Source organism: Lepisosteus platostomus, chromosome 3, assembly GCF_059453375.1.
Source record: "Lepisosteus platostomus isolate fLepPlt1 chromosome 3, fLepPlt1.hap1, whole genome shotgun sequence".
NCBI lineage: Eukaryota > Metazoa > Chordata > Actinopteri > Semionotiformes > Lepisosteidae > Lepisosteus > Lepisosteus platostomus.
In genome coordinates this window covers 70,589,119-70,616,944 of record NC_142613.1, presented here as the reverse complement: position 1 = coordinate 70,616,944, position 27,826 = coordinate 70,589,119, and the positions used below count along the sequence as shown (strand labels likewise).

The window sequence follows — 27,826 nt, the reverse complement described above, 5'->3', positions numbered from 1 at the left end:
AGGAAACAAACCTTGTTAACCTTCTAACAAGGTTAACTATTAAAATGTAATTTGTTTGGATGGCAAGTTGCTCTTTTTTTGCAATACTTAAAGGTATTGTTGGCCAAAAGTGCTAATTTAATGTGGTCCCCTGTTGGGCTCTTTAAAAGAACAGCTCTTAAAAAACCATACGAACCTACGATGAGCAGAACAGCTGTCAAGCAAGGAGAACTAAGAGCAGCAGTGTGCTGCCCTATCAAAATAGTATCTAAAATAAAATATTTACTTTTAGAATAGATTATTGGCTTTTTCTGATATTCTGTATACACATCTCTATTTTTAAATGTAGAGCAAAATGCGGGCACTAGACCTCGCGATGGTTGCATAGTAACAGATCACTGAGTGTGTGAGATTTCAAGGACAATGGAGGAAAAAAAATTGTGACTAAGAAAGATAGCAAACGTATGTGTCTTTTGTCCAAAAACACTTGGTTTTATAAAAGAATAACATGTTGAACATAGTGCAAGTACTTCATTTATTTGTTCTGTCTCCCTTCTCTCATGTAGTACTTCAGATAATGGAAATTAGTTTGCATTGTAGCCCACATAGCAACTTCATCTGAAATATCTAACACTATTAAAGTTTATATGCATTAAATCACTTTAATAAGCAATAGTCCCATAATGTACTGTAAACCATTGTTATTATAAATTATTTTTTACTGTTCATGACAATACAAATAAGTGATGTTGAATGAGGTGATTTTTGTTTTTTACTTTTATTCTATTACCTTGGGGAAAAAAGTAGTTCTTCTAGTATACAGTTACATTTAAGAGACAAAGGACAGGTTCTAAATAACTTAATATAATTCCTTAACCGATCAAGAAAAACACTAGAGTACAACATGATATAATTAGACTATTAGAGGGCTTTTGATGAACACCTCTAAAAGGTTGATTTTCAAATCAAAAGCTGTAGATATCATATATATGCATGATTTGAAAACCGGTTAATGAACCAAAAACAATGCACCATATTAAGGGGCACATCTTCTAATTGGCAAATAGTATAAGTGGTGTGCTGCAGAGATCTGTTTTAGGCCCATTGATCTTCCTGATCTATATCAATAATTTACATTCTCATGTACTTATCAATCTACTTAAATTTGCAGATGAAAAAAACAGGAGGAGGTTTTTTTCAAACAGAAATAATGGGAATTACACATTACAAGGGAATTACAAAAAGACTTAGTCAAAGTCTTATGTTCTCAATAAAAGATACTGTACCTTCAATCTGTGATCCATGGAGTTGTTAACTTGTGGCTTCCAGTCCTGTAATAGCTGTGTCCTTTGGTTCTGTAAACTTTGGTTGGTATAGGAATATCCAGCACACTACCATCATTGTGTGCCATTGGATAACCTTAATCTAGAACAATGAATGCTTTTCAGTCTCCCTAGTATTAGATAATAAATGTAGTTTCTGCTTCCATCTTACTTTGGCACATCGAGTATAATTACAATATTAATAGGACAAACAGAACATCCAGATATTGAAAATAATATTTTATTTATATGCAAAAGTATTAACCTCGTTCTGAGAATATCTAATTTTGTTCAGTTGCAAATGATGTAAAACATTTTTTTAAAGTTAACATTTTTAATCAAAACTTGAAAGTTCAAAGTGACAAAAGTCTTGCCATAGACTTTCTATTGAATTCAAGTCAGGACTATGACTGAGACACTCAAGAACATTCACTTTCTTCTTGAACTTGAACTTTATTGCCATGTGTAACCTGTACTGGTACAATGGAATTCTTACTTACAGAAAATCTCTGGAAAGTGTAAAACACAAAGTGCAGACAGAGCATCAAGACAATATACAAGCAAACAGTAGACAATGTACAAGTAAACAAGTAAACAGTTCAAATGTAAACAATGCAGACATGTAAACAATGACTGTATATGTGCAATAAATAAGAAATCATAATGAGGTAGACGGTGTAGGTGTGGTCTGAGGGGCATGGCCAAATGTGTTCGCCAATGTGTTTGTGTGTAGAAGCTATTGAAGAATCTGGTGGTCAGTGTCCGTATGCTCTTGTATCTCTTGCCTGAGGGCAGTGGGGTGAAGAGCTCATGCCCGGGGTGGTGACTGTCCTCTGTCATGGCCAGAATGTTAAGGCACTCCGGTTTAACCTTGGGCTTTGGTTTCTTGTTTCTTACTCAGTACACAGAAAATCATTTCCTCAAAACTTTCCTGTACTCTAAATTTGCCTATTTTCTCTCCAGTCTTGACAAGCTTTCCAGTCCCTGTTGATAAGAAGCAGCCCCAAAATATAATGCTGTCACCACCTTGCTTGATCACAGGGACGGTGTTGACAGCCTGGTGCGCTGTGTTAGGTTTGCTCCTTACATATCATTTTGCATTTTGACCAACACACTCCAATTGTGTCTCATCTGACCACAAACACAAACAGTATCACTTAGATGCTTTTGTAGCAAACTACATGCAGGATTTGAGACGGGTTTCCCACTCTGTCATACAAATCAGCTTTGTGGAGTGACTGGGAAATTGTTGACTCATGAGTATTTCTTCCTCTCTCAGGCATTAAACTCTGTAGCTTATTCAAATTTGCGGTCTTCATCTTGGTGGCGTCCCTAACCAGTTTCCTCCTTGCCCAGAAGTATTTCTGCAACTTTATCCATGAGTTGTTTTGAATGTCTCTTGGTCTTGGATCATAATTAAATCTTTGCTTGAAATTATTTAACTGAGGAACCCTACAGACATATGTGGATTTGTTCTGAAATCATGAGAACTACTATTATTTCACACTAACAGAATCCATTCATCTACAGTATGACTTTTGCACCTTGTTATAGTAATACCCTGTACCTGAATGTAGGTTTACCATAGTGAATTCGTATGCAGTACTTTTGCCCAGGAAAGTATTCATTTGGACCATTCATGTCAAATCGTTGATTCAAATCTTTAACAAATGTGTACTCCATTTGTAATTCAAATACACGAGACATTGAAAGGGGCGAATATTTATTTGCTAAGGTACTGTTTTGCAGAATTGAACACTCACAGAAAAGATGTCACCAATGGGAATAAGTTACCCTCTTTGTAGGTAGATTTAAGATATTAAAGGAATATTCCAACTTCATCACTTTTTATTTTGTTAATATTTTATTTGTACTAATACTATAACAAATTTAATTGAATTAAATTTAACACAAAAAAATGAGCAGAAGCTGTTCAATGTTTCCTTTCCACTAGAACATATAACATTGTTACTCCATAAAAGTAACAAATGGAATTATGGTTTTCATTGCAATCATGCAGTTAGTAAAATGTGATGCTAGAGGTCTGCAGTCACTGAAACTGAAAACTGAAAATCCTAAAACGCCTTGTGTTCATTTAAATGTGGCATTCCTGCTTTGTGGCTTGAATTTGTATAACTGTTTAGACAGCAGTTTGACAACTAACTATTTAATTATGAAAGATAAGGTTTTCAGCTCTCTTTTAGATTAATCTTGTACTGTGTTATGATGTTCATTGTGAACACAGTTGAGGTTTTTTAATTATTATTAATGTTCAGTCCCAAAATAGATTTGCAATATAAAAATCTGCATTATTAGAAGGGGAACATTTTGTTTCAAACAGATGTTTTAGTTTGTTAATTTTGCTAGCACAAAAATGGTCAAAACAATATGATATATTCAAGAGATCCCTTTCGTGTTCACATGTTCACTACAGAAGCTCATTTCTTTTTTTATACTATTGAAAGCTTATATAGCTTGCATTTCAGCTCTAGCCATAAGTAGCCTGACAGATGTCTAATTAGTCTCTGCCATGAGCCGTTAAAATCACTGAGACCTGTTTGTTGTGTCCCTGTAGCTACTGCTACAGTGATAAGGACTATGCGCTGCTGTCACTGCGGTCCTGGATCAACGTGGTGGTTGGAAAGATGCAGGGAATAGACAGAGCTGCCAAGCATGTGCTGGTGTCTGATGACAGGAAGGTCCCATATGACCATCTCATGCTCTGCACAGGACAGCAGTACCAGGTGAGGCTCCTGCAACATGAATGAGATTAGGATTTTCAATTATCATATTATTGTGCCTATAATATGCATAAGTCACAGTTCTAAAATGCATTTCAACTGTTTGTTTACCTTCTTAAATGTATTGTCTTTTGAAAAATTGGAAGAGTAGTGATCCATGCCAAATTTAAGGAGCATACAGATTATCCTCCTATTCTTTCCTCCTATATTGATGGGTGAAAGAACACTTTTTATCTCTCTTTATTTTCCAACAATAAAAATACATTTGGCTTTAACCCACTTTATTTGCAACAAATTATTTTTAATAACCTTCACATTAGTGAATATTATCAAGTAAACGGAAGTATGTGGTTTGAAGTGCAATTTCTGTAGCACAGTTAAAATACAAACTTGAGAGTTCATTTCAATTTACCTGTAATATTAATCGAAATGCAATATTTTCATTTTATTTACTGTTTCTACCTTAATGGAATAAACTACATGGAACAGGGTACATTAGCACAGAATTTGTGGCAGAAAAGCATTCTCATTTAGAATTTCACATTGCTTTCGTACTGAAAGAGAAAGGAGTAAGGGGTTTGTTATCTTGACTGCTTAGATACATAATGCTACATAATGTCAAATTAAAAAACAAACATAAAAAAACTGAACTAGTGCTTTGATTTGATTAGCTAATTATATACTTTCAAATCTCCCTCTTTCAACGTAAAAGCTCTTGCCTGTAATCATTGATTGCATAATTGCTGAAAATATAAGGACAAATCAGTTCAATGAATTGTTAATCTATAAACCACAAAACAGTCATTATTAGTGAATAACAATTTCAACAAATCATTCAAACTGGGCCTTGTGGCAAGAACTACATGGCTACAAAGTCATGTCTGCAATGACTTGCAACTGATTTGTCCACAAAAAGGTAAAGAGTAACTGCAATAAGTCAGATCCATGTGTATTTCAGAGGTAAATTTGGGCTTTTCTATTGTAGACCTTTCTTTTAACCAGGGCAGGCATTAGGCATACGCAACAGGCAGCTGTCTATGTTGCAAAAGGTGGAGTGTACAAATAATTATCTGTGAATACATGTGTGGGACAAATGGGGGTGGCATAGCATAGTGAGTAATGTGTAATTGTTTCAATTAAATAGATTTAAGATCCAACTTTATAACAAAACAAAAATTATATTGTATAAATGAAAATATATGTAAATAATTCTGATTTCGTGCAAGAACAAACATATCTGGGCCAACAACATATTTTGTGAAAACCCTCTCATTGCTACTCATTGACAATTAGCATGTTTTAAAACCATCATCCAGTTGGTATTGTAGAATGAATACATACTCATCCGCTGATGAAAAATAAATAGTACATTTCTGATTTAAAAAAATAAAAAATGGTTAAAACTAAAAAATACAGCAATAATCTCACAACAGCAATGACTGACTGGAGCAGGAGAAACTACCAATACAATAGCATTTTGCTAAAATGTATTATATGGGCTGTTATAAGACTCTGGTAGGCCACAGCAATATTATCAAGCTCACCTGTATATCTTGTGTTTTTTTTGGTTTTATTGATATATATTTTTATGGCAAAAGCTTTGGCATATGATTCAGGATGATGATGTCGAATAATACAAATCGTTTGTAATCGTATGCGTTTGTTTTTTTAAGCAGACATCTATGATCTTTGTATTGAAAAATGATCATTGAGTGTTGTAAAATATTAAGAAATGTATAGCTTCATTGTCTTATAGCCCATTTTGATGTTGTGGATTGACTGGAACATGCGATTGCAAACATAAAACTAAAGTCAATTTCAGAACCCAAGTGTGTGTTGAGTAATGGCAAAATGTCTTTGGAAAGATGCCAAAGAAAGGTTTGAAAATACAAAAAAAGGCTGAGATGCAGAGGATTTGCACACAAAAATAATAAAATTAAGATAAAGTTTTTTTTAATAATCAGTTAGTTGGAAAAGAAAAAATAATTCAAGGACAGTGGATATTTTCTCTTTGAGAGTAAAGCCAAGTTTCTCATATCTCTTTTCTGCTAAGACTGCAAGTATAAAACCAATCATGTGCCTGTCTAGGTAAGTACAGTAGCTGGTCAAGATGACCTTACTATATGTGTCAAATGACAAACCCATAGCACATGAGTACGATATCCTTCTAAAATCACTACAGATTAATTAATTTTAGATTAAATCTAATTAAAATTGTTTTTTTCATGTGACAAGTCAATGCATTACAGTTTCAGAATGTGTTCCTCCATGTCTGATTGTGCTCCTCCATGTATCTACATAAAATGGCACATTGCCTGTAGTGAAGGATGACTCATGCAGGAGGTCACTCTTTCATATCCCTAGATACTGATCTTGGATAAGAACCAATAGCGATCACTGTGCTGGCTTCTGTCCTACTGTGGACTGGGAAGAGATAATCACCTAGGATTGATTCACCTCTGATCGTCACAGCTGCTTCACACAAACACTCCATAACTCAGCTTAGGTTTATAAAGTGAAATGACAGAATCTTTCTGTTTTGTTCATTTAGTAGCGTCAATAGCGAGAAATTGGTACAGGGCACTCCAAACTAAAAATAAAAATGTGAAAAAAGTTATTACCCTTTAATATTGCAGTACAAAAACCAACGTTAACTCACATATACGTGTACAGTATCTTTAATTATAGGAACAAGTAATAGGTTTATTCCATGCTGAAAAGAGAAGAGAGAAAACACAGCATTTCGGCTGTGAAGCCTTCTTTTCAGCATGGAATAAACCTATTACTTGTTCCTTTGCAGACTATGCATGCTGACGCAGCTCCCCATCTGAACATCTTTAATTATATGAATGAAATGATGTTACTCTACTCATCTGGTGAATATTATTTGTTCCTTTACATTTCCTTTCATTTCTTTAAGGTACCTTGCCCCACTGGCATTGATATTAGCCAACTGAGTACAAACAGAGACATTGCCATCAGGACAGGCCAGAGATACACTGGACCAGTGCCTTGCAACCTTTTCACTCTGAATGATGACAGAGACTGCCTAAAGACTTACAACTGGCTTCAGCAGAACTTTGTGCATTCTGAGGGTATGTTGTGTCCATGTCTTCAGCTTGGAGATTGATTTTATTTGATGTGCCTTATTAGGCATACTGTTCCCTACTCCCACTATATAATTAGGACGTAATTAATTTGAATGAAATCTTTCATCTGTCTAGCTCTGCTTCTTCGTTCCATTTGCAGCATGATATTAATTTTTTGGGGGGAATGGTACTCTGGTGATGAAAAGGCTGATAGAATTAATTAAGTATAATTTTTTCTAAGGAAAATAATAGGGGCAGTGAGCACTGCATGATTAACCTGATTAGATTAACTAATTAGAAGATCATTTAATTATCAAGGAAGTAGCACAATTATGAGAGAATGCAAATTATGCTGTCTAATGAGGAATATGTCAATTCTGCATGCTTTGTGTGGAAAATGTGACATCCCACCCCGTAAAAGGAAATTTTCTCCAGGCACACAGAGGTGAGTTTACTGTTTGGGTTTCATTTTGCTCAACTAAGAAGTGTCTGTGTTCCAGGATCCAAATATTGTTGCAGATATATATCTGCCACAATATGATAATTGCCACAATGAAGAAAATCAATTGGCTTACGTCATAATATGCGGCAGATTTTATTCAGCTGTGTGCTAGTTAGCTGCAGACGGATTTACTCTCATATTCTCATTTCTTTCTCTAATGCAACTATTCATACTGCAGGATTTTGCCCTAATGAAAAAAAAACTTATTAACTACAGTAGTCCAAAAGCATCTAATCATACTTTCTATTAATATAGTATAAAACATAATGCCTTGAACACATAAGACAACACATTGCTGAAAGATAAGTGCAACAATTTACTAGAAACTATTACAGCACACTTATAGCAGGACATGCCCAGTGTTTCATTTTCTTTTGACATATTTTCTAACATTTTTATCTGAATCATTTCAATTCACCACCCTTCACAACAAATTGCCACATAACATTTTCACAAATGAATGAATTAGTAGTTTATTGTGATTCATTCTAAACAAAACAAAATTAAATATGTTGTTTTGTACTTGTAGAAACACAATGCAGCTGTTCTGATTTAGAACTGACCTTCAGCACCATGGATAGTGCCCATTATAAACTGCAGAAAAGCTGAATTCTCGTTTTCACTGAAAGATTGTAGAATCACTTAAGTATTGCATGATATATTTTTTTCTCTCCATATTCCCCCATTTAATATTTACATTTTCCTGAATACCATTTATCACACTTACTCAAGAGCTTTCCAAAATGTCAGAGTACAATCATTTGTTCTTAGTGCCTTGTGAGAAACAAATGTGGAACTGTGGCAGCTGTTGAACTCTTTGAAAACCTGGCTGAGTCACTGGATTTGTTGATAATCCAATGTTTTAGGGAAACAATGCCTAAAAGTTTCAAGAGAAACGAAACAGATTATGACCCCACAGGAAATGAGGAATAAGACTGCTTAATAGCAGGATTGCCTTCCTGCTAGTCAGATATCATCAGATCTCAAATCAACTAAGCAAGAGTGAGCCTACAAAGCACTTGGATATGACACCACTTGGTTGGTGGACCAGTAAATGTCAGTTTCCCCTCTGGGTCAGAATTTCAATTCAATGCCTCTGTGTGGTGCTTGGAAACATTGCTGATAGAGGTGCCGTCCTTAGATTAAATTGCGGTCCTGACAACTTTGTCATTAATGAAATGTGTGGGTACATTACCCCCAGTGTCATGGTAAAAGTCTAGTCTTGATTTGTGCAATCCAGTGTTCCTAAGGTTCCCCCTTAATTCAGTTGGTGAAATTTCTCACTTCTCCGCCAGATCTGCTACATATTGGAGATGCTGGTGCATAATGGCTGTTAGACACTACCCAGATGGTCCAGTGCTGGAAGAAGTGGGTCCCCACTTTTGTGCAAAGTGCTTTGGGATCATTTATGATGAAACGCACTACACAACTTCAAGGAATCATTAATACTAGATCAAACATGTAGAGTCTTAAGCCTTCCTTTCAGTGCACCACCCATTACTTACAGTAAACCTGGTGCTGTCATTGAAGATAAATGATCATTTATTGTAAGCATATTAATTTAATACTTTATCAAAGCAAATTGTTGAGGGAAACTAATTTGATGAGGGCATTTTAAACTAAATTGGTAAATGGCATATTACCTTGGACAAATAATGTTCATTACTGCTTATTTGGCATAAACAGATGGCACAATTACTTAATTTCTTTCTTCTGCAAATCAGATTTTGATATGTAACACCACATACGAGATGAAAATAAATGTTCTGTGAACATTTTCAAAGACTCACAAAAAACATGTATTTGATAAGTGGATGCGAGTTTAGTTCTGGTAATCTGTTTCCATTTCCCATTCTCCATTCCAAACCCACACAGTCATACCAGGATGATGCCATCCTCATGGCCATACATGCACTCAAATAAAGGAGACCGCTGTAAGAGAGTAAGAGCAACAAGGAACTGCAAATAGGTGGCCATGTGTTTCATAAAGAACAACAACTATCTAGTTCCTCCCTTCCTGTTCTTTCTCTGTACAGGTACAGCTGTGCTATAAAGAGCTCTTGTTATGATATAATTGAATGTGCTGAAAAGAGCAGTGGGGAACAGAGTTCCCGCCTTTCTTGTTATCTTTAATAAACCAAGCATTCTGCTGATAACTGATGTTACTCTTCTCATGAATATAGAGACAGAAGTAGGGAGAGATAAAGGTGGTTTGAATGGGAAGAAAGGTAGTGCACTTAATAAGCTGAAATAGAGCAATCATGTTGCTAGATATACCTTCATGGCTGAAACCTCTATGCCGGCAGATGAGTGCAGTATTGAAATTCCAAAGAACAGCAAATTTAATTAGGCCTTACTACTGTACACACAGGTGTTTGGAAACATTTTTGTACATTGTTGTTATTTCTAAATGCATAAATCTTAGAGCTTTGCCTCTATGAAAATTAATTTTCATTTCTCTTTTTATTTATTTTCTTCTGTTTTGTTTAAGGTTGTAAAAATATAAGTAAGCACTGTAGTAATGAAAATAATAACTTTTTTTTTAATTACAAGATACTTTAGAAGTTAACGTACTGTACTTACTGTATCTTACACTTCCATAAATGAGAAGAGTCCATTTCCATAGGTCTACCAGAAACCAAAGGCATTCCTTTTTAAATATGTGATTAGTCACAAAACCAATCACAATCACAACAAAATTGTGAGATAGGTGGTACTTCCACACTCACTTCACATGATCTTGGTCTTGTTGTTAACTACAAACATCACAGATAGTGGCAATACTCTTCTTTTGGTCATTGCATAAGACATATACAACCAATATTGAATGTAATGTGATTTCATTTACCCTTTTATCCCTCAACATCCAAATACATAGTCTTGCAGTAGTCCAGTATTACAGTTTTTACTGTTCCATTATTGCCTGCAGTAATGGAATGAGAAAAAAGGTGAATATGCTAAGTAGGAACAGCTATCATTTAAGTTGTTTTCAATTAATTCCCTTTGTCTATTAGTAATTCTGTCCAATGGCTTACAGTAAATATTGCTAATTTGAACATTAATTCGCCACTTGATCCTGATGTCTTTTTAACTGGAATTCACTGACATTCTTTTTAATTTGAGATCATGGTGGGTGAGAGCAGGCAGGGATGATCGTTGTCATCATTATCAGCAATTAATTTTTTTAACGGTTTTAATAATAATAACATATTCAGCTGCTGTCTAGCTATGTCTCAATTGTAAATTAAGAAACAGTTTCACTTGATATCCTCCCATATAGCTCTGCAATGATCAGAAAAAGAGAGCACAGATACAGTACCTCAGCAAATTATCTTGGTCCCTCTGTTGCTAGGTGACCTTCATAGGCCTCATAGCATTAGAGTTGTTCGTAATCCAGTAATATTGCATCTTTCAAGTTATTTGTCACAATGTTCTTACGCCTCCTATTAATTGAATGAAATGTGTTTTCATTTCCAGGTAATGCAGTATTATTTGGCAGCACAATAGATGTGTACACTACTTTAGAAACCATGCTGTCCCTTGGAATTAGTGCCTCTCGTATCCACTTGGTACAGCCACCTTTGGATGACACAGTTAGCTGCTTTAACAACTTCGAAGTGGAGAGAGCTGTGGAAGAAGCAATGAGGCGAGCTGGAGTGACGGTGCACCACAACTGTGTTCTTGCCCAGTGGAATGACGGAGAAGACACTGAACCCATAACATCTGTTTCGTTTACCACTGACACAAAACCCTTCAAACTTCCATGCTCAGTAAGTAAAACTACCGCTGAGCATCAGCTGTGAAAGTACTGTTCTACTCCCGTACATTCTTCAAATCAAGTCTAAAAGAAAACTGCAAAAATCAGTTCCCAGTATGTAAGACAGAAAGATGCCCGTAACCTGATGAAGCTTGGTTAATCTCATGTTGAGATCATCCCTAGTATAATAAAAGTCATAAACAGACTGACTTAGCAAACGGAATAGCTGTAAGCATAACACAGATTGAAAACCTTGAATCTCATCATCTCATCTGACGTCTGAGCTAAAATCTTTGGGACCCATTAAAAATGTGATGCATGCAAGTAACATTAAAAGGTTTGTCATCACTTAACACAAACTTTCATTTTTTAGTTCATAGGAAATATTTTATTTAGCAGGCATACAGGATTTATATATTAAAAATATTATTATCCATTACAAAATGTGGAAGGCAAAGCAAGCATTTTTGTATTTCATACAAAATTCGGTACTCACTGCTCACAAAAGATGTTGGAAGGCAAAGGCTGAAAGTCAACTATCTCTAGTCAAGGATAACTGAAAGATAGCTAGCAATTAAATGCAGAGTTAAAGACAACAGATTTCCTATTAGATTATTTTCATTTTTTAAATAGAAACTTTAGGATCTTTACTTGTAATACAACTGTGTACAACTCCTCTTGTAGCTCTCCAGTAATCTTGGATTTACTTTTGTCTTAACTGACATGATGTATGAGGTTTTAAGTGTGTTTTATTAACTTCATAACATAGCATTATGTCAAATGCACTCAGTATCTACTGATAGTATCTAACTCAGTGAACTCATGTATTATCAACTTACATCTGATGTATCCTTTTACAGAAGAAAAAATGGTAACTCCCTCTATGTTTTATTTTCTTACCTTTACTTTTTGTTTTTACAGATATTGTTATGTAGTGCTAATGTATCTTAATATTGTACTTAGAATTTTAAACATTATCATAAAATCCTCTGTAACACTAACGGTTTCTGGGGGATTCTTTTTAATTCATATTTTTGTATTATTATAGCATATTATCATTATTTTTAATATTATAAAATTCTGTCATGTAATTACAGTATGTACTAATTAACAGACTGTAGCAGATTTTAAATATGCTTTGTTATTTTCATTTTCAGAATCCTGCATGTACTGTAGTTCATTAGAATCTTCTCATTTTTTTCTGCTTTCATAGGTATTTATTAACTTTTACAAGAAACGAATTGATTATGATGCTTTTAAGGCCATAAATGATGCTTTTCTGGTATACGATGGGAGACTTGTCATTGATACTACGTTCCACACAAATGATCCAACAATCCGGGCTGCAGGTCCACTGACCAAATTTGCACGACGTTACCATGCAGACCAGTGGACTCACAGCAATTTCAACTCCAAAGAAGTCGGATTCCAGCTGGCTGCTGCCATCCTCCCCTTCTTTGACCCGACACTGGAGTGGGTGGCAGATCCCCCTGTAGAGTTCGACAGACTTATCCCCATGTTCAGAGGGGCGAAAGTCCAAGGCAGGTGTTTTTTTTCCCCCCAGATAGCAGTGCAGGTGCACATCTGTATAGATCCTGTATTTAAAGCATCACGGGACTGCTTTGTTTTACATGAAGTATTACCTGCAAATGGGCGGCACTGTGGCACAGTGATTAGCATTGCTGCCCCTCAACACTGGGGACCTGATTTCAAATAGCTAATATCTGTACGTTCTCGCCATGGTCATGTGGGTTTCCTCTAGGTGCTCCTGTTTCCTCCCACAGTCCAAAGACATACTAGGGGGTCAGCTGGCTTCTGGGGAAACTGACCCTGGTGTGAGGGTGTATTTGTCTGTGTGTCTGCCCTGTGATGGACTGGCGTCCCATCCAGGGTGTATCCTGCCTTGTGCCTGTTGGCTTGCTGGGATAGGCTTCAGCACCCCTGTGACCCCGTATATTATTAAGTGCTTAGAAAAGGGTGATGGATTATCTCCAAGTTCGTGGACAACTTTTCCCAGCTTCCCTTTAAGACAGTCAGGAGTCCGTCTCAGAAGTGAAAAGAAGTTTTTATTTCGTGCCCATGGGGGCAAAACTCACAGAGATGCTCGGTGTATTTTTCTCAATGTAATTAAACTAGAACAGTCCTTAAAAAATGTTCCGTTATCTATCATGCTTCTCTGTGCTTACAGGATTGGCAGTGTTCCAAAATCACACACATCTTCCTACTTCCCTATTTGCTAAAGATAACTTGATTTAATACAATTGGTTACTTAAGTTGGCAGCACGCATTCCTATATAACCGTATAGAATTACATAGTAGCTCTAGTGTCCAGCATTCTTCCAATACAGTTCAAACCAGTTCTGAATGTCCACCTTATAAAAAAGTGCATCTTCTGCAGGAAAAGTGTGTGCAAAATTCACAGGGACCCTCTCAACAAAATTAAATACACTATAGAAGTAATATTACTAAAAAGCCCCGTTCTAAACACAGAGCAGATATACTGTATAGGGTCAAACAAATTTGACCTCCCAAACCACAAAATAAACATATTATAGTTACTCTTGTTTGCAGAGAAGAAGCTATGTAAACATGACTTGGTTAATATACTCTACATATAGAATATTCACATAATATATACATAATTAATAATGGTAAACTATTACCTAAAGTATTGTAAAACAATGTGTAGATATAAAACAAGAAGTACACCACAAGGCTATTTTTCCATTTTCACATCTACTAGAAAGAAAATCATTGAAATGCTGTATTGTAAAATTTTAATTTGTTTCTGAAAATCTTTCTAGTACATTATGTTATTGGTTTATGTAGGTCCAGTTATAAAAAAATAGTTTATACTGTATTACAGTGCTCAGGATCAATGCAGTTGTCATTTAAAACACTTCAAACAAACGTGTCCTTTCATCTCAATATAAATAACCTTGAACTATTCAAAGTACAATGCTAAAAACATGCATTCCATTGACCGTGGCATAAAAACAATACAGTTTCAGTTAAAACAAACATTGTCTTCAAAGGATTTGGGAACACGAATGTGTGTTACCAAATCTATTTTTTTTTGTTAATGGGTTTAAATGTACATTTATATTTCCGATAAACAAAATCAGGAGCACCAAGCCTAGCCTCAGCCTTTCAATGCAGTTGTGTTTGTTAGCAATTAAAAATCAGCTTCAGGTTCTCAAATATTTAATTCAATCAGAATAACAACACCCAAGAATTAAGCATATTGAAGAGGTATATTGAGTGTTTTAGTCAAGTCTTAACCCGCTTGGCTGGGGGCTGCCCCCAAGGCCACAGGATGAGGAGGCTGGGCCCCCCAGCCAGAGTGGGTGCAGAGGGAGGAGTGGCCAGGGGGCAGCTGCAGAGGTGGAGATGGGCTGGAGGAGGGGTGCAAGTGAGAGTGGAACTTGGGCTTCTGTATCGTATTTATAATTTAACATGAGGATATGAAATCAGGAATGATTACGAAATACTTGCAGCTGAGGTTCAGTGAACTGGGCTATTGTCATCCCACCTACACTTTTGTTATAAACGAGATTTAAGGTAAATGTTTTATTTTCTAGTAGTTCAGGTGGGTAGCTGCGTCAGCATGCGTAGTCTGCAAAGTAACAGGTTTATTCCATGCTGAAAAGAGAAGAGAAGCCTTCTGTATTAGTAACTGGACAAAGCCCTGTATTCAGGCCGATTTACCTATACATAATGCAGGATTACAAGCCTTGTTGTTTTCTGACCTTGATAAATTCTTAAATTCTTCTTTAATTAAGGCAATACTTTGTCCGATTATCTATTTTAGACAGAAGAATGACTGTTGATGCTGTTTTATTTTGTGCTTAGGTGGTAAACTTCCCGGAGGATATCATTATCTCCATGCTTCAAAGCCAGGAATTGGCACCCCTCTAGCAGCACAAATGTCACAATCGAAATATGTATGTACCGCCTTAAAAACACATTTCAAAACTCCTTAACATACTTGTTACTGAACAGTGCATTTTTGTTTGTACTAGAATTATAATGAATTCATGATACGACTCACCCATTACATTGTGATATTATTTCCTATGCCTACTTAAGTTATGAGGGTCAGTGGTATATACTGTAATTTGTGTGATAAAAAGCCATCATTAGGATACCAGTACTTTAATTCTGCCATTGAACAAACCTGGTATTTAGCTAGAACGTTTTAGTCCAATTTTTAAATTAAATTCCACTATAAGGATATGCACGTCTGTACATGAAAGTATTTCAAACTCAGTTAATGCATATCTACCACTGAAAGCAATACACTACAACTCATAAACAGGAACCTGGCTATTTGAAGAGGGATACAGAGATGACAAACATCACTACCTGTGACATTTCAAAAGCAGGACACTCATCTTAAAATAATCATTTGTTTTTGGTACTTTTTATTTAATTGGAATCGCCGGTCATTTTTCTCTTGGTGGTGAGCACCATGCTTGCCTTCCTGCAAAGTGCGTACTGTCAGAGCCATTCACTTCTTATTCAGAATGAGAGACCTATGGTTTCTACAGCAATCGGCACCGCAAGCTCACAGGAGCCTGACCAGCCACAGGGATGGCTCACAGGGACAAATTGAGCATTCGGTGGCCAACTCAAGCTCAGCCAAAGCCAGGGGCCATTCAACCAATTGTACATTACTTCTCAGACAATCCCTCTGACATTCAGATTAAGACAACACTCAAACCAGCCATGCCTGGAGGGGTCTTTTAACATGGCTTATGAAAGACTCACTTTTCACTGTAAATTATATATTGGAGAGATATAGAGATGAAATGAGAAAATAATTGTACTTGGAATTTGTATAAATTTTCATAGCGACGATAAATATTTTTATTGTTTTAATTTAGACAATGTTTATTCTTTTATTAATGTTAAAACATTAACAATTTTATGTCTTCCCAGGGCAGAGAAATTGTAACAGGAAGTTCAGAAAATGGGAATTACTTTAGACTCCACCTGAACCAATACAGTGAGGTTGAAACCATTACTTGCCTTTCACTGAAACCTTTCCCGGCTTCAAATTATCTGTGCTTATATGGAGAGAATGAACAACTGCTGAATGGTCTCTGTGATCGATTTGATGAAGGACTCATTTCTGACTTTTACAGGTAACCCTGAAGTTTTCATTTAATTCTAAAAGTAATTAAAAGCATACTGTGGAAATATTTAGGGAAAACCTAAAACATAATTTGATTGTGTAGTAATTTGATCAACTGTGTTATTAGTTACAAAAAGCATGTGAATCAGTAACAGTAGTAATTAAAAATAGCAATGAAAATGATTCCAATATTTATGTTTATGATTATGATCAAGTATGTGGGCAGCATAGTGATGTGGATGTCAGCAAAGCTGCCTCTCAACTGTGTGGTGTTTGCCTTTTCTCCAGTAGTTCTTGGGATTTTCATGAGCAGCTCCACTTCCATCACATCCCAGATATTAATTTTTTTCACTGGCTATTTAAATTCTCCCTTTCTCTCCATGCTGTACTGTCATGTGCTCTCTCAGGCCCCACCTGGCATTACTGTGCTTCCAGGATAAGCTCTGGTGTTCCTCCAAAGTCACCATGATAAGCGCTTTACTATGAAACGTATAGAAAACCAAAAGCAGTGACATTTCTTTGCTCTGTTTTTTACTGCACTGACTTGGATAACCGGGTCAGCTCAATTCGACTGAACCCCAGCAATGCTCAGTTTTCACTTGATCAATTACTGACACTCCTGGACACTTTTATCTTGACAGCTAATACTAACATTGAAACTCTCTTATTATTTTCAAAACATCTAATAGGAAAAAATTGATATAATATCAATATTAAATTTCTGCACACATCTTGTATTTAATATTCATGTGATAGGTGTGCTAACTAACACATTCATGTAATATTTATCCAATCATTAATTTGGAATGCATGAAATTTAATGCATGAAATCTGGACACTCCACTCAAAGTGCTTTACAGGTAATGGGGACTCCCCTCCACCACCACCAGTGTGCAGCCCCACCTGGATGATGCGATGGCAGCCACAGTGCGCCAGTACGCTCCCCACACACCAGCTCTCAGTGGGGAGGAGAACAGAGTGATGAAGCCAGTTCAGAGATGGGAAATATTAGGAGGCCATGATTGTTAAAGGCCAGGGGGAAATTTCGCCAGGGGTTACACCCCTACTGTTCTTGAGAAATGCCCTGGGATTTTTAATGACCACAGAGAGTCAGGACCTCAGTTTTACGTCTCATCCAAAGGACGATGCCTTTTTACAGTATAGTGTCCCCGCCCCTATACTGGGAATTTAGGACCCACACAGACTGCAGGGTGAGCGCCCCCTGCTGGCCCCACTAACACCTCTTCCAGCAGCAAGCTTAGTTTTTGCCAGGAGGTCTCCCATCCAGGTACTGACCAGGCTCACACTGCTGAGCTTCAGTGGGCTGCCAGTTGTGAGTTGCTGGGTGGTATGGCTGCTGGCATATTTCTATATGTGTAAACAATTCTTAATTCTAAGTAAATACAATTTGAATCTCACATTATAATGAAAAAACTTGTGTACGTGTAAGATGGCTACATTAGTTTTTCTTCAATCATTAGATAATAAATGCTCTTGGCTCTCTTTGCCTACAAACGTTCATCTGCATCTGCATCATACTGTCTGCAGGTTTCATCTATGCACATAACTTTCTTTGGGATTCACATCCACTTTTTAGGCATTTCCTTTTGTTTGCTATTTACTTTATTTTTTCCCATTTATTTTTCACTACAGTGTGGAAAATGCATATTACAGTGTCAATTAATGATCAATGAAAATATACTTTACTAAAACACTTTTACAGTTTTAAAGTTACTGGTTTATGGCACTTACTTTGCAACAATAATAACACTTCTATGGTCTAAATAATGTAAAAAGCCAGGAGTATATTATAGCTGTTTTCAAAACATACAACCTGATTTATTTGTTTAAGAATATAATAAAGGTCACAATCAATTCATCCCATATAAATTATTTTAATGCTAGTACCTTATTGATACATTTTCTGTAATTAATCTTTTTTCTTTAAACAATGATTGGTAAGTAATAAACTGTTCAATGTGGAATAATTATGTAAAGCAATGAGCATCAATTGTGAGCATCAATGCACAGAGACTGTTAGTATGTAAAACACATAAAACCTTTACTAACATTATACTGTAGAACGTCCTTAACTAATAACTGCGATTTTAATTTTGCATTTGGGTGTTAAACAGGATAAGGAGTTGGTATTTATACAGACTTTCTTAGAATTCTGGTAGTAATAATAATTGTAATTTTGCATTGGCAAACAAGCAATTAACTATGATAAATAACAACAGATTCAATTTCTTGAAATAGTATCTCATTTTAAGAAAATGGAAGGCATTTTCTCTAAACACAAAAAGTCAAAAACTTAATAAGAACCGTGAACTACAACCATCTTAAAATCCAATAATTTTATACAATATTTTACATTCTATGGATAATTTTCATACTGTTTTTCATAATTTAAAAACAAAAAGTGTCAATCGGTTTACAAGGTTAATTTAGGCTACAATTGCAGATCCACACCATGCTGCACTGTATAATCTAAAATATATCTCAACAGTTTGTGCTTAAGCTTCTCCTTTTTAAAGACAGGGATGTCCAAGCTACTTTGTTTTGTTAAGAAATAGAATCCTCAAGCTGAAACCTCTCCCTGGGGTGTATTTTCATTTATATTAAATCTTGGTACTGTACATCATTGCCCTCATTAAGAAAGAAGAAAAAAAGAGGGATAAAACACAGTTACTTGGGCCTTTTTATCTCTGTGTGCCCTGAAACTGTCTAAGGTAATAAGCTGTAACAATTAGTGACAGCAAATGCTGATAAAACAAAGGTTTCCATTAGTACCCTTCTGATGGGGATCATGTTTTAACAGCGTCTTTTTAATATTTAAACCAAAATGACCCCAAAACATTTGGGCCATTGTCTGCAAATTGAATCTGTTTATGCAGTTGTCCAATCTGCTTTTCTCCATTGCAGGTAGACAATAGAGAAGCCACCATACACTGGTTGTCAGGCCTTCAAATTCTGATTAAATCTGGTTTCTTCACTGGGTCTTGCCACAGCTCTGATTTAAGCCACTTTAAATGTAATTACTGAAGCTGGCTGAACATCAAGAACATCCATTAAATTAATTGATTGACCATGCTGTTCTAGCAGGTATTTTATGAACAAATGATCATGACAGGCTCTGAGCTGCTCAGAAAAAAAAAACAAGGAGAAAGGTACAAAAAAATATTGTAGTATCTAATCAGAGAACTGTGAAGTAACAGAAGTTGTTTGCTTTTTTTACACAGCTATTTTAAGGAGTCGTGGTGTCTGGCCATATACCACGATCGTTTTATGGATTTTAAGCAAGAAGTGCTGCAGATCATGGCATCAAGACAGGTACTAGTTTGAAAATCGCCATTCCCATTGGTACCACTGTCATTCATATCGCCATTTTTCATTCGGGAGTGTAACATAACCAGATGTATTTTACCTGCTTTCAGAATCCAGATTCTCCCTCATTTGCAGAAATAGCTCAACAGATAGTGGATGAAGAATTGAGTCTTTCAGAGGAGCCCAAACAGTATCTCAGAAGAACAGCTGAAGAATGCAATATCAGAAAGCCTGTGGAGAGAAGCACTCTGAGTTACCTCAAATACAACAGATGCCATCTACCCATGTATGCTCTACCAGGGCTTATATAGGCTTAGATATTCTTCATGCTTTCATTTTTGAATATGTACAAAAATGTTTTCGTCAATATATTTTGCTGCCTATGAAAAACAACATCGTATGTCAATTTCCAAAGGGACTTTTTAAGATGAAAAGAATACGCTTACCAGAAGTAATTTAAAATTAAAAAGTAAGACTAGTTCAGTTTCCATTCACGAAATATTAAAGTATCCCATATTATATTCAAAATGCAACTAAGCTGATTTCTTACTGTTATTATTTTGATGATCAATTCAGTGTTCAATCTCAAATCTCATTTAATAAACACTGAATGTTTACTTGAAAACTGATCCTTCGCATTCTCTCTCTAGGCATCGATGTACAGTAGAAATGTTCTGTGTTTCGGGTGGAATTACTTAACTTCTCCTGTAGATGGTGCAAGAAAGTAGACCTGGGCTGTTTTAAAACTACATATGGAACGCGAGTGCAGACAAACTTTTATAAATCAAATTTGATCTAAAGGTTTGATAGATTGCATTGGTTAAGACAAAGTCTGGAAGATATATACGTTTGTGTATGATCTGTGAGGGACAGCCTACCGAGTTTGTATCACTGATTTACACGGACTTCATGCTGTTTGAAGGTGGAGTAAAACGTTAACGCACATAAATACGTGTATTCTGAGTTTCATTTTGAAAGTGGGTGAAATAATACTTTATATATGACATCGATTTTTTCTGGAGTTTTTTTAAAATTTGGTTTTGGATTAACTTTAACATGACAGTCCTTATTGACAGTCGTAATGGGTAGAATACTGTATAATGCCGCAGGTTAAGACAAGCGGTCAAAATTCAATAAATTTGGACATAAGCTATTTACGGACTCGCTTGGCCTTCCTTCATTTATTTATATTGTATAACAACGTCTGATCTGTATGAATATTAAGGTATGTTAGTAACAAAAAATTTCGGTTGAGTGAGGAAAGTGCAAAACGAGGCTGTTGAACCGTTTAAAGTTAAAAATAGATAAACGTTTTATGCAAACTATTTCAAAAAGACAAATCTTGCTATCAGACGCGGAACACAAAGTAATTAGAGGCCAATAAAGAGAATGCAATCTGTCAAAGCAAATGGACAATAAAAAAAGAATAAAGACTCAGAACTGCAGTCTCTGCCATCTCCGCGTCCCCCCAGAAAAGCAGAACTTTAATTGTCAGTATAGGAGAGAGTTTAACAACGAGACCTTCGTCCGGAACATTTTCAGACAGGTTTTTTTTAAGTTCCTTTCTTTCTTGTTGAAGGGGGTGGGGTACTGATAAGAAGGGGATGAAAGTGGATAGTGTGTGTACATTAGGAAGGAGGGACCTGCAGCTGTATGCTAATAAGGACCAAATCTTCACTCCATCGCCTGCTGGGCAGCACGCGCCATTGAACAAACACGCACACACGCATCCTAAACAAATAGTGCTAGTCCACAGAAGCGCATTAAAAAAATCGTTAAATGCCATCAAACAATGTATTTGTGCCCAGTGTATAAAACAAAAGACAATTTTATAAGTGCGATAATAAACTTTTGCTAAGAAATTCCATGTGGACGTTTTGTGTCGCACATGAATCTTTAAGAAGTATGTGGCGACACCTTATTTAAAAATGCATCTGCGCCTTGCAGACGTTTTGATTTTACCGGCCTCTTCTATGTTTATTAAATGGAAGAATTGCTAAAAAACGTACCGCTGTCAGACCTTGATAAATCAGGAAATCTATATCCATCATACTATGAATCGTTCATATCGTGGAATAATGTTGATTAAAGGCGAAAGTTCTATCGCTTCAGTGAGCCGCAGCATACTTTTGTGTTGAGGTATGAGTCGGTGGAAAGATGAATTGTTAAAAACTGCTAAATTAACGTTGTTTTAGGTTTTTTTTTTTTAAGGTGAATGTGGTTTTAAAAAGAGGACATCTCTTGGGGTTTTTTATTACATCGAACGCGATTTAAACGGAAATTTTAGAACCACGAGTTACTCGGGTTAAAGTGATCACCGTTATGTACAGTTACAGCTAGGCTCTAATTTGAAAACAATGCAAATAACATGTATGTATGGAAAAGTATAAAACAACATAATATAATGTGCGTTCAGGGAAATGTCTCCAATCCTCCGGTTGTGTAATTATTTGACTCGGTCCCCCACAGCAGCTTTATGCTAATATGGGGAACAATGAGGGATGATGGAGCTTAATTCCGTCTTGCTTCTCGCGTGCCTCAAAAAGAGGAGCAATTCCTGCGAACACTGAGCGTGCATCCAATGAAATTACTGAGGTCAGCCTGTGTACACAACCACTCTCTATTTACTAACAAATCCTATAATAGGAATTCTGTGCATTGACCGCAGACTTTTAAGTTAGGAGCTGTGTACAATGGCTGACATTACTTCATGTGATATAAGCAAAGGGAGGCTGAATGCTTTTCAAGTTTTCTATTCCTGATTGATGTTCAAATATTTACCAAAATTAAAGGAACGCGAGAGAATTACAATGGTTTCACAACAATATTTTAAGCGACGGCAGAAATAAATTCAAAATGTTTACAAGCACGACGAAGTTCTACACAACAACACACGGCAAATGTTTCACGAAATTCTACGTTTGATTGTGTTGTCTTCAGACACGCTTTTCCGAGAGTTTACATCGATAAAATAAGATTCGGGCGTATGATTTAAACAGGGCATATTACTCTTCTGAAGAAAACGTGTGAAAATCATAATGAAAGGAGAAGCATACCTAGTTATCCTGCGGTTGAAAATGCCTGTACAGTACATATTTCTTGAAGTTTTCCAAAACCGTTATAAAATGGATTGTTGGTGACTTATAAAAAGGTATTTAATGTGTATTTAGGGTATTAGTTGACACATATTACTGAAGAAAAGCTTAATGCAGCTTTGTCTTTGAGTCTTAATCATTGCAAAGTTACTCGTACAATTTTACTGAACGATGTACAGGTTGATATCCGTTTGGAATTATTATTGTTGTTTGATTAATTTAGTTAGGCTGTTCGTAAACGAACATCTTCAAATTCGCAAACTTTATTTTATTTTTTGTATTTTGTGCAATGGATTTATTGTGGATACGGCTTTCCTAATTACAAGAAAGCAGCTCGCGTCATATTATCATGAGACCTAAGAAAAGTGCTCAAGTCCACGATGCTGAAACTATGTTGCTACAGTAGTTGCTAAAAAAGAATCGGCCGGAACAACAATCTGTAACTGGCGACAAATCATTTAAAATAAAGCAACGTCCCTGTCCTGCTTTCTTACCAGAGCACTTACGCTAAAAAGTGATGGGACACGATCTGACCCGGGGAGTTTTCTGTCTTTAATGGGAAGATCACCGTGGAGTAAGCCTTTTGCAAGCGCTCTGCTTTGTCTGCGGCACTGATTACACACAGCACGCGCCTATCTTTTGGACAGATTGCCCGTGAGTCCTATTTCACCGTGAAGAGGTCAATTTCCTTTTCAAACGCAAACGGGATGTACAGCTTGGGATGGCACGGCTATTGTGCGGCAAGACAGGAACGCCTTTTTATTATTTATGTATGCGGAGGATGTCTGATGTATAACTAAAGACTTAAACTGCCGAATGCGACACGTGCCTCGATCGCTGTCTAAATGCACGCTAGTCTACACTAAAGGTTCATTTATGGCTAACTCTCTCTGAGTGCTACATATGCCATATCAGCAGCTCTTGGTTACTCGTGATATGAACCCGTGCAATGTAAAACTTCTTTGTTACTATTCCGAAATTAAACAGGGCACATCACTACCCCCCAACCCCCACTACCACCACCACCACACACACCATTTTAATTTTAAATTCTGATGATCATGGTAGTGACGGACATTTCCTTTTGGCAGATCAGTGGCCCCCAAAGGAGACACACAAAGCCATGGCACGTGTGTATTTGTATAGAAACTCATCAGACCGTAAAAAGAGGAGGGTCCGGCGTGTGCCTCCATCAGGGAGGGGCCGAGCACGCACGGTAATATAATAAACCACAGGTACATCTGCTAAGCAATCTGCAAACCCTCCTACATTTTTCCCCGAAACCAAGTCGTCCTACCCTCCCACTAGCAAATCCATAGGGATCTTCGTTTCCTCTGATTGGCTGGGGATGTGGCAACAAGGGGCGAAACAATAGCATCATTCCTCCTTAAAAAGAGTGCAGCTATGCCTTAGAGACGAAAGCATTTCGGGAAGACAGAGATCAATAGCACAAAATACGCTAAAGAAATAAAGTTTAAAGTGCGCTCGTGATTTCCTGAATCTGGATTTTATTTAAACGCTTGATTCATACGCGTCTTTTTCTAAGTGCCTTTTTGTTATCCGCCAAGATGCCCAAAGGTTTTCTGGTCAAGAGAAACAAGAAATCGACGCTTGTCTCCTACAGGATTCGCAGTGATGAAGAAGAGCAGGATCAAATGAAAGCCGTGCAGAATCAAACGGATTCATCCCCTCCTCTTTCCGTCTCGTCCAGCCCTGACCGGGCTGCAGTCTCGCCAAGCCTGGTAGCAGATACTCCTGTCTCGGAGCAGGATGCTAAACCGGTCCAGTTTGGCAACCCGGAGACAGTGTACCAGGCGCTCTACAGCCCCACCCGGCCAATCAGCAAAGAACACGACAGGAATTTTTTCGAGAGAAGTTTCAATCTGGGATCCCCAATTTCTGCCGAGTCCTTTCCGACACCAGCGGTTCTCACCACTTTAGATCAGCTCTTGTTTGCCCCCGTGGACTTGAAGATCGGTACGAGCAACAGCAATCGGAGCGGAACCACCGGCTCCTTTCCCACTGCGACCCAGAGAAACGCCACTAAAAGGCCTCCCTCAGACGGCGATCGCAAGAGCAAACCTATAGCAAAAAAACCCAAAGCGATCAGGAAACTGAACTTCGAAGACGAAGTCACCACCTCCCCGGTTCTTGGTCTGAAAATCAAAGAAGGGCCAGTTGACTTAAAACCAAGACAACATTCATCCGGAGGTAACAAACCTTTAGGGGAGTTCATCTGCCAGCTGTGCAAGGAAGAATACGCCGACCCGTTCTCTTTAGCGCAGCACAAGTGCTCCAGGATTGTCAGAGTTGAATACAGATGCCCCGAATGTGACAAGGTCTTCAGCTGCCCAGCGAACCTCGCTTCCCACCGGCGCTGGCACAAACCGAGACCCCAAAACGCCACCGCAACGTCAGCTCCCCAGAGCGCCAAACCCGACGTCGCCAAGGTGCCTTCTGGTGACAAGGCCGGGTCCGAAGACACGAAAGAGGCGAGGATCGACGCGACGAGCGACAGGGACACCCCGAGCCCAGGCCTGTCGGAGTCCGGGTCGGAGGACGGCCTGTACGACTGCCACCATTGCGGGAAAAAGTTTAAGCGCCAAGCTTACCTGAGGAAGCATCTCCTGGGACACCAAGCCCTGAAAAATAAAACCAGTCCAGATCAGGGTCTTTACCCATCATTCCCAAACGCGGAGAACGGGGAGAAGTCGAATCCGGTGCCCTCGTCTGACGAAAGCCAAAGCCAGGCTCCCCTGAATCTAAGCCCCACAGTCCCGGAGTGCCACTTGTGCCCAGTATGTGGCGAGAACTTTCCCAACAGGTCGAACCAGGAGCGCCACCTTCGCCTCTTGCATTCGTCGCAGGTCTTCCCCTGCAAATACTGCCCAGCCACTTTCTACAGCTCCCCCGGGCTTACGAGGCACATCAACAAATGCCACCCTTCAGAAAACAGGCAAGTTATCCTCCTGCAAATGCCTGTGCGCCCTGCGTGCTGAAAAATAACAGAACAGTCGTCGTGCCTTTACGCGGAAGAAAAAACAACAAAAAAAAGTGGCGTCTTAAAAGAAAACACAAAACAAGCCCCCATTCCTTATGTTTATGCGAACTAATTTCAGCACATACAGTTCTCACTGTGGATTTAAGTACAAAAGTAAAAGGTCTGTCTTTCACACCAATCGACGGGGGTTTAAATCTTATATGGAACTATAACTTGAATTATATATTTTCAGATTCCTCTTAAGTTAGTTTATTAAATAAAGTAAAACGTTAGTTTGACTGTTATAAGTATTTTTATAGGACTGCTGCACATGTTCTATGTATTAGCTCCTAGACCTAAGAGAGGGCTCTTCAGTAGGTATACCTTATCTTTAAAATGCCTTTCATTCACAGGCTGTAAATTTCTCTATCACTTTATTAGCTTTATTATAGCTTGTGAATCGGACATGGAAATTTAGCTTTGTCTTGGAACAAATCAAAAGTCGGTAAACATTCCTTTAGTGTAGCCATAAATGCCTTGAATTAGAGTTCTTTTACACATCTACAATCTTGCTGTATAACTGCCTTAAAAGTTAAATGTCATCATTAATGATTGTTTTTTTATCTTGAATGACGCTGGCACATATTTTATTATTATTATTGCAATATATGTATGTTTCTCTATAATTTTATTTATTTATTTAAATCGAAATTATTTTATGTAAATTATTGTTTCGTGTGATTCGTTATGTGAATTATTCTGACATTTTTACATGTTTTAGCCAAATATTCCCTTTGTCGAATTAATCTGCTGAGTTTTTATAAATGTCGTGGATGGTTTACAAATTTACTACAATCTACACAGCTCTTGTAAAACGTATAGTTTACTTTAGATGCAATCTTTTCTATACACAGCTTATTTTCTTAAATGTTAGCTTTTATATAGCGCTTCAATCGTATGTTTTCAACTGTGTTTGCTATCTACTCGAATAAAGTATTTTCAAAACGACACGGGCTCCTTTTGTCACTGTCAGTTTGTCGGTGTCAGTTTCAACTGCGTTGGAAGTGTTTGTGTAACTGTAGCTCTGCATATAGCGCCTTTTCCTCTTCCTGATGTCCTGTTGAAACAGGTTGACCGAGTTGGCTAAAATTCTTACAATGTTTATGTCCAGTGTACAATGTTTCATATGTATGAGTGTTACATTTGAGCTATATTCAGACATGAACTTTATTTTGCTGTGATCACTTCCAAATCGAAAGATGTAAAAGGAAATACATTTCAGAACGATTTATTTCTAAAATTCCCTTCCGTGTTGTAGACATTTATGTTTTTTTTAAATAGTTATAGTTCATAAGATGGCGTTATAACTATGTTGCAGAAGAAACTGTTAAAATAACTGAAAAATGCTTTATTTAAGCGGGATATTTATTAGGACATTTCCACAGTATCAGTATTATTTTTCCTTTACTGTATAAAGCTCTTGGAAATAAGTTTCAATAATGGTATTCGTTAGTACCATTTAATTTAAGTTAATAATTTAACTTTTGTAAAGCATTTAAACTACTGAACTAAAATTATTTTACAACATCCCCTGTTTCAACTTCGGCTAACGCTGAATTAATTTTTATTGTTCGATTGATCTTTTGCCATCTTAATGCGAAAATATGGGAAATCGCAGGATAACTTTTTACTAACGATATTTTTCATAATTAGCTTTATTTTCTTATCCTTGTGTTAGTCTCTTTTGGATATTTGGGAATGTCACACGGAAAATCCCTACATTACTTTTAATGTAACGGAAATTCTTAGAAATAAAAACGGGTTTTTACATTAGAATTGAAGAACTAGACCTGATTAAAATTAGTAAAATGTTTCAGAACTCAAAATTCCTATTATT

General features: G+C 37.0%; 2 protein-coding genes across 2 annotated transcripts in view; both read left to right on the top strand.

The window, feature by feature from the left end:
- Positions 1–20,479, top strand: part of cfap61 (cilia and flagella associated protein 61) — a 59,701-nt gene extending 39,222 nt beyond the window's left edge. Inside the window, exons 20-27 of the mRNA XM_088626657.1 lie at positions 3,877–4,045; positions 6,963–7,137; positions 11,111–11,403; positions 12,604–12,931; positions 15,243–15,334; positions 16,332–16,537; positions 19,770–19,860; positions 19,965–20,479. Of these exons, the coding sequence (XP_088482783.1) occupies positions 3,877–4,045; positions 6,963–7,137; positions 11,111–11,403; positions 12,604–12,931; positions 15,243–15,334; positions 16,332–16,537; positions 19,770–19,860; positions 19,965–20,165 (1,555 nt within the window). The 3' untranslated portion in view covers positions 20,166–20,479. The remainder of the gene's footprint in view (positions 1–3,876; positions 4,046–6,962; positions 7,138–11,110; positions 11,404–12,603; positions 12,932–15,242; positions 15,335–16,331; positions 16,538–19,769; positions 19,861–19,964) is intronic.
- Positions 20,480–24,138: 3,659 nt separating this feature from the next.
- Positions 24,139–26,937, top strand: LOC148675381 (insulinoma-associated protein 1a-like). The gene has a single exon (XM_088626660.1). The coding sequence runs from the start codon at positions 24,518–24,520 to the stop codon at positions 25,946–25,948; it is 1,431 nt and encodes a 476-aa protein (XP_088482786.1). The 5' UTR covers positions 24,139–24,517; the 3' UTR covers positions 25,949–26,937.
- The last annotated feature ends 889 nt before the right edge of the window (positions 26,938–27,826 follow it).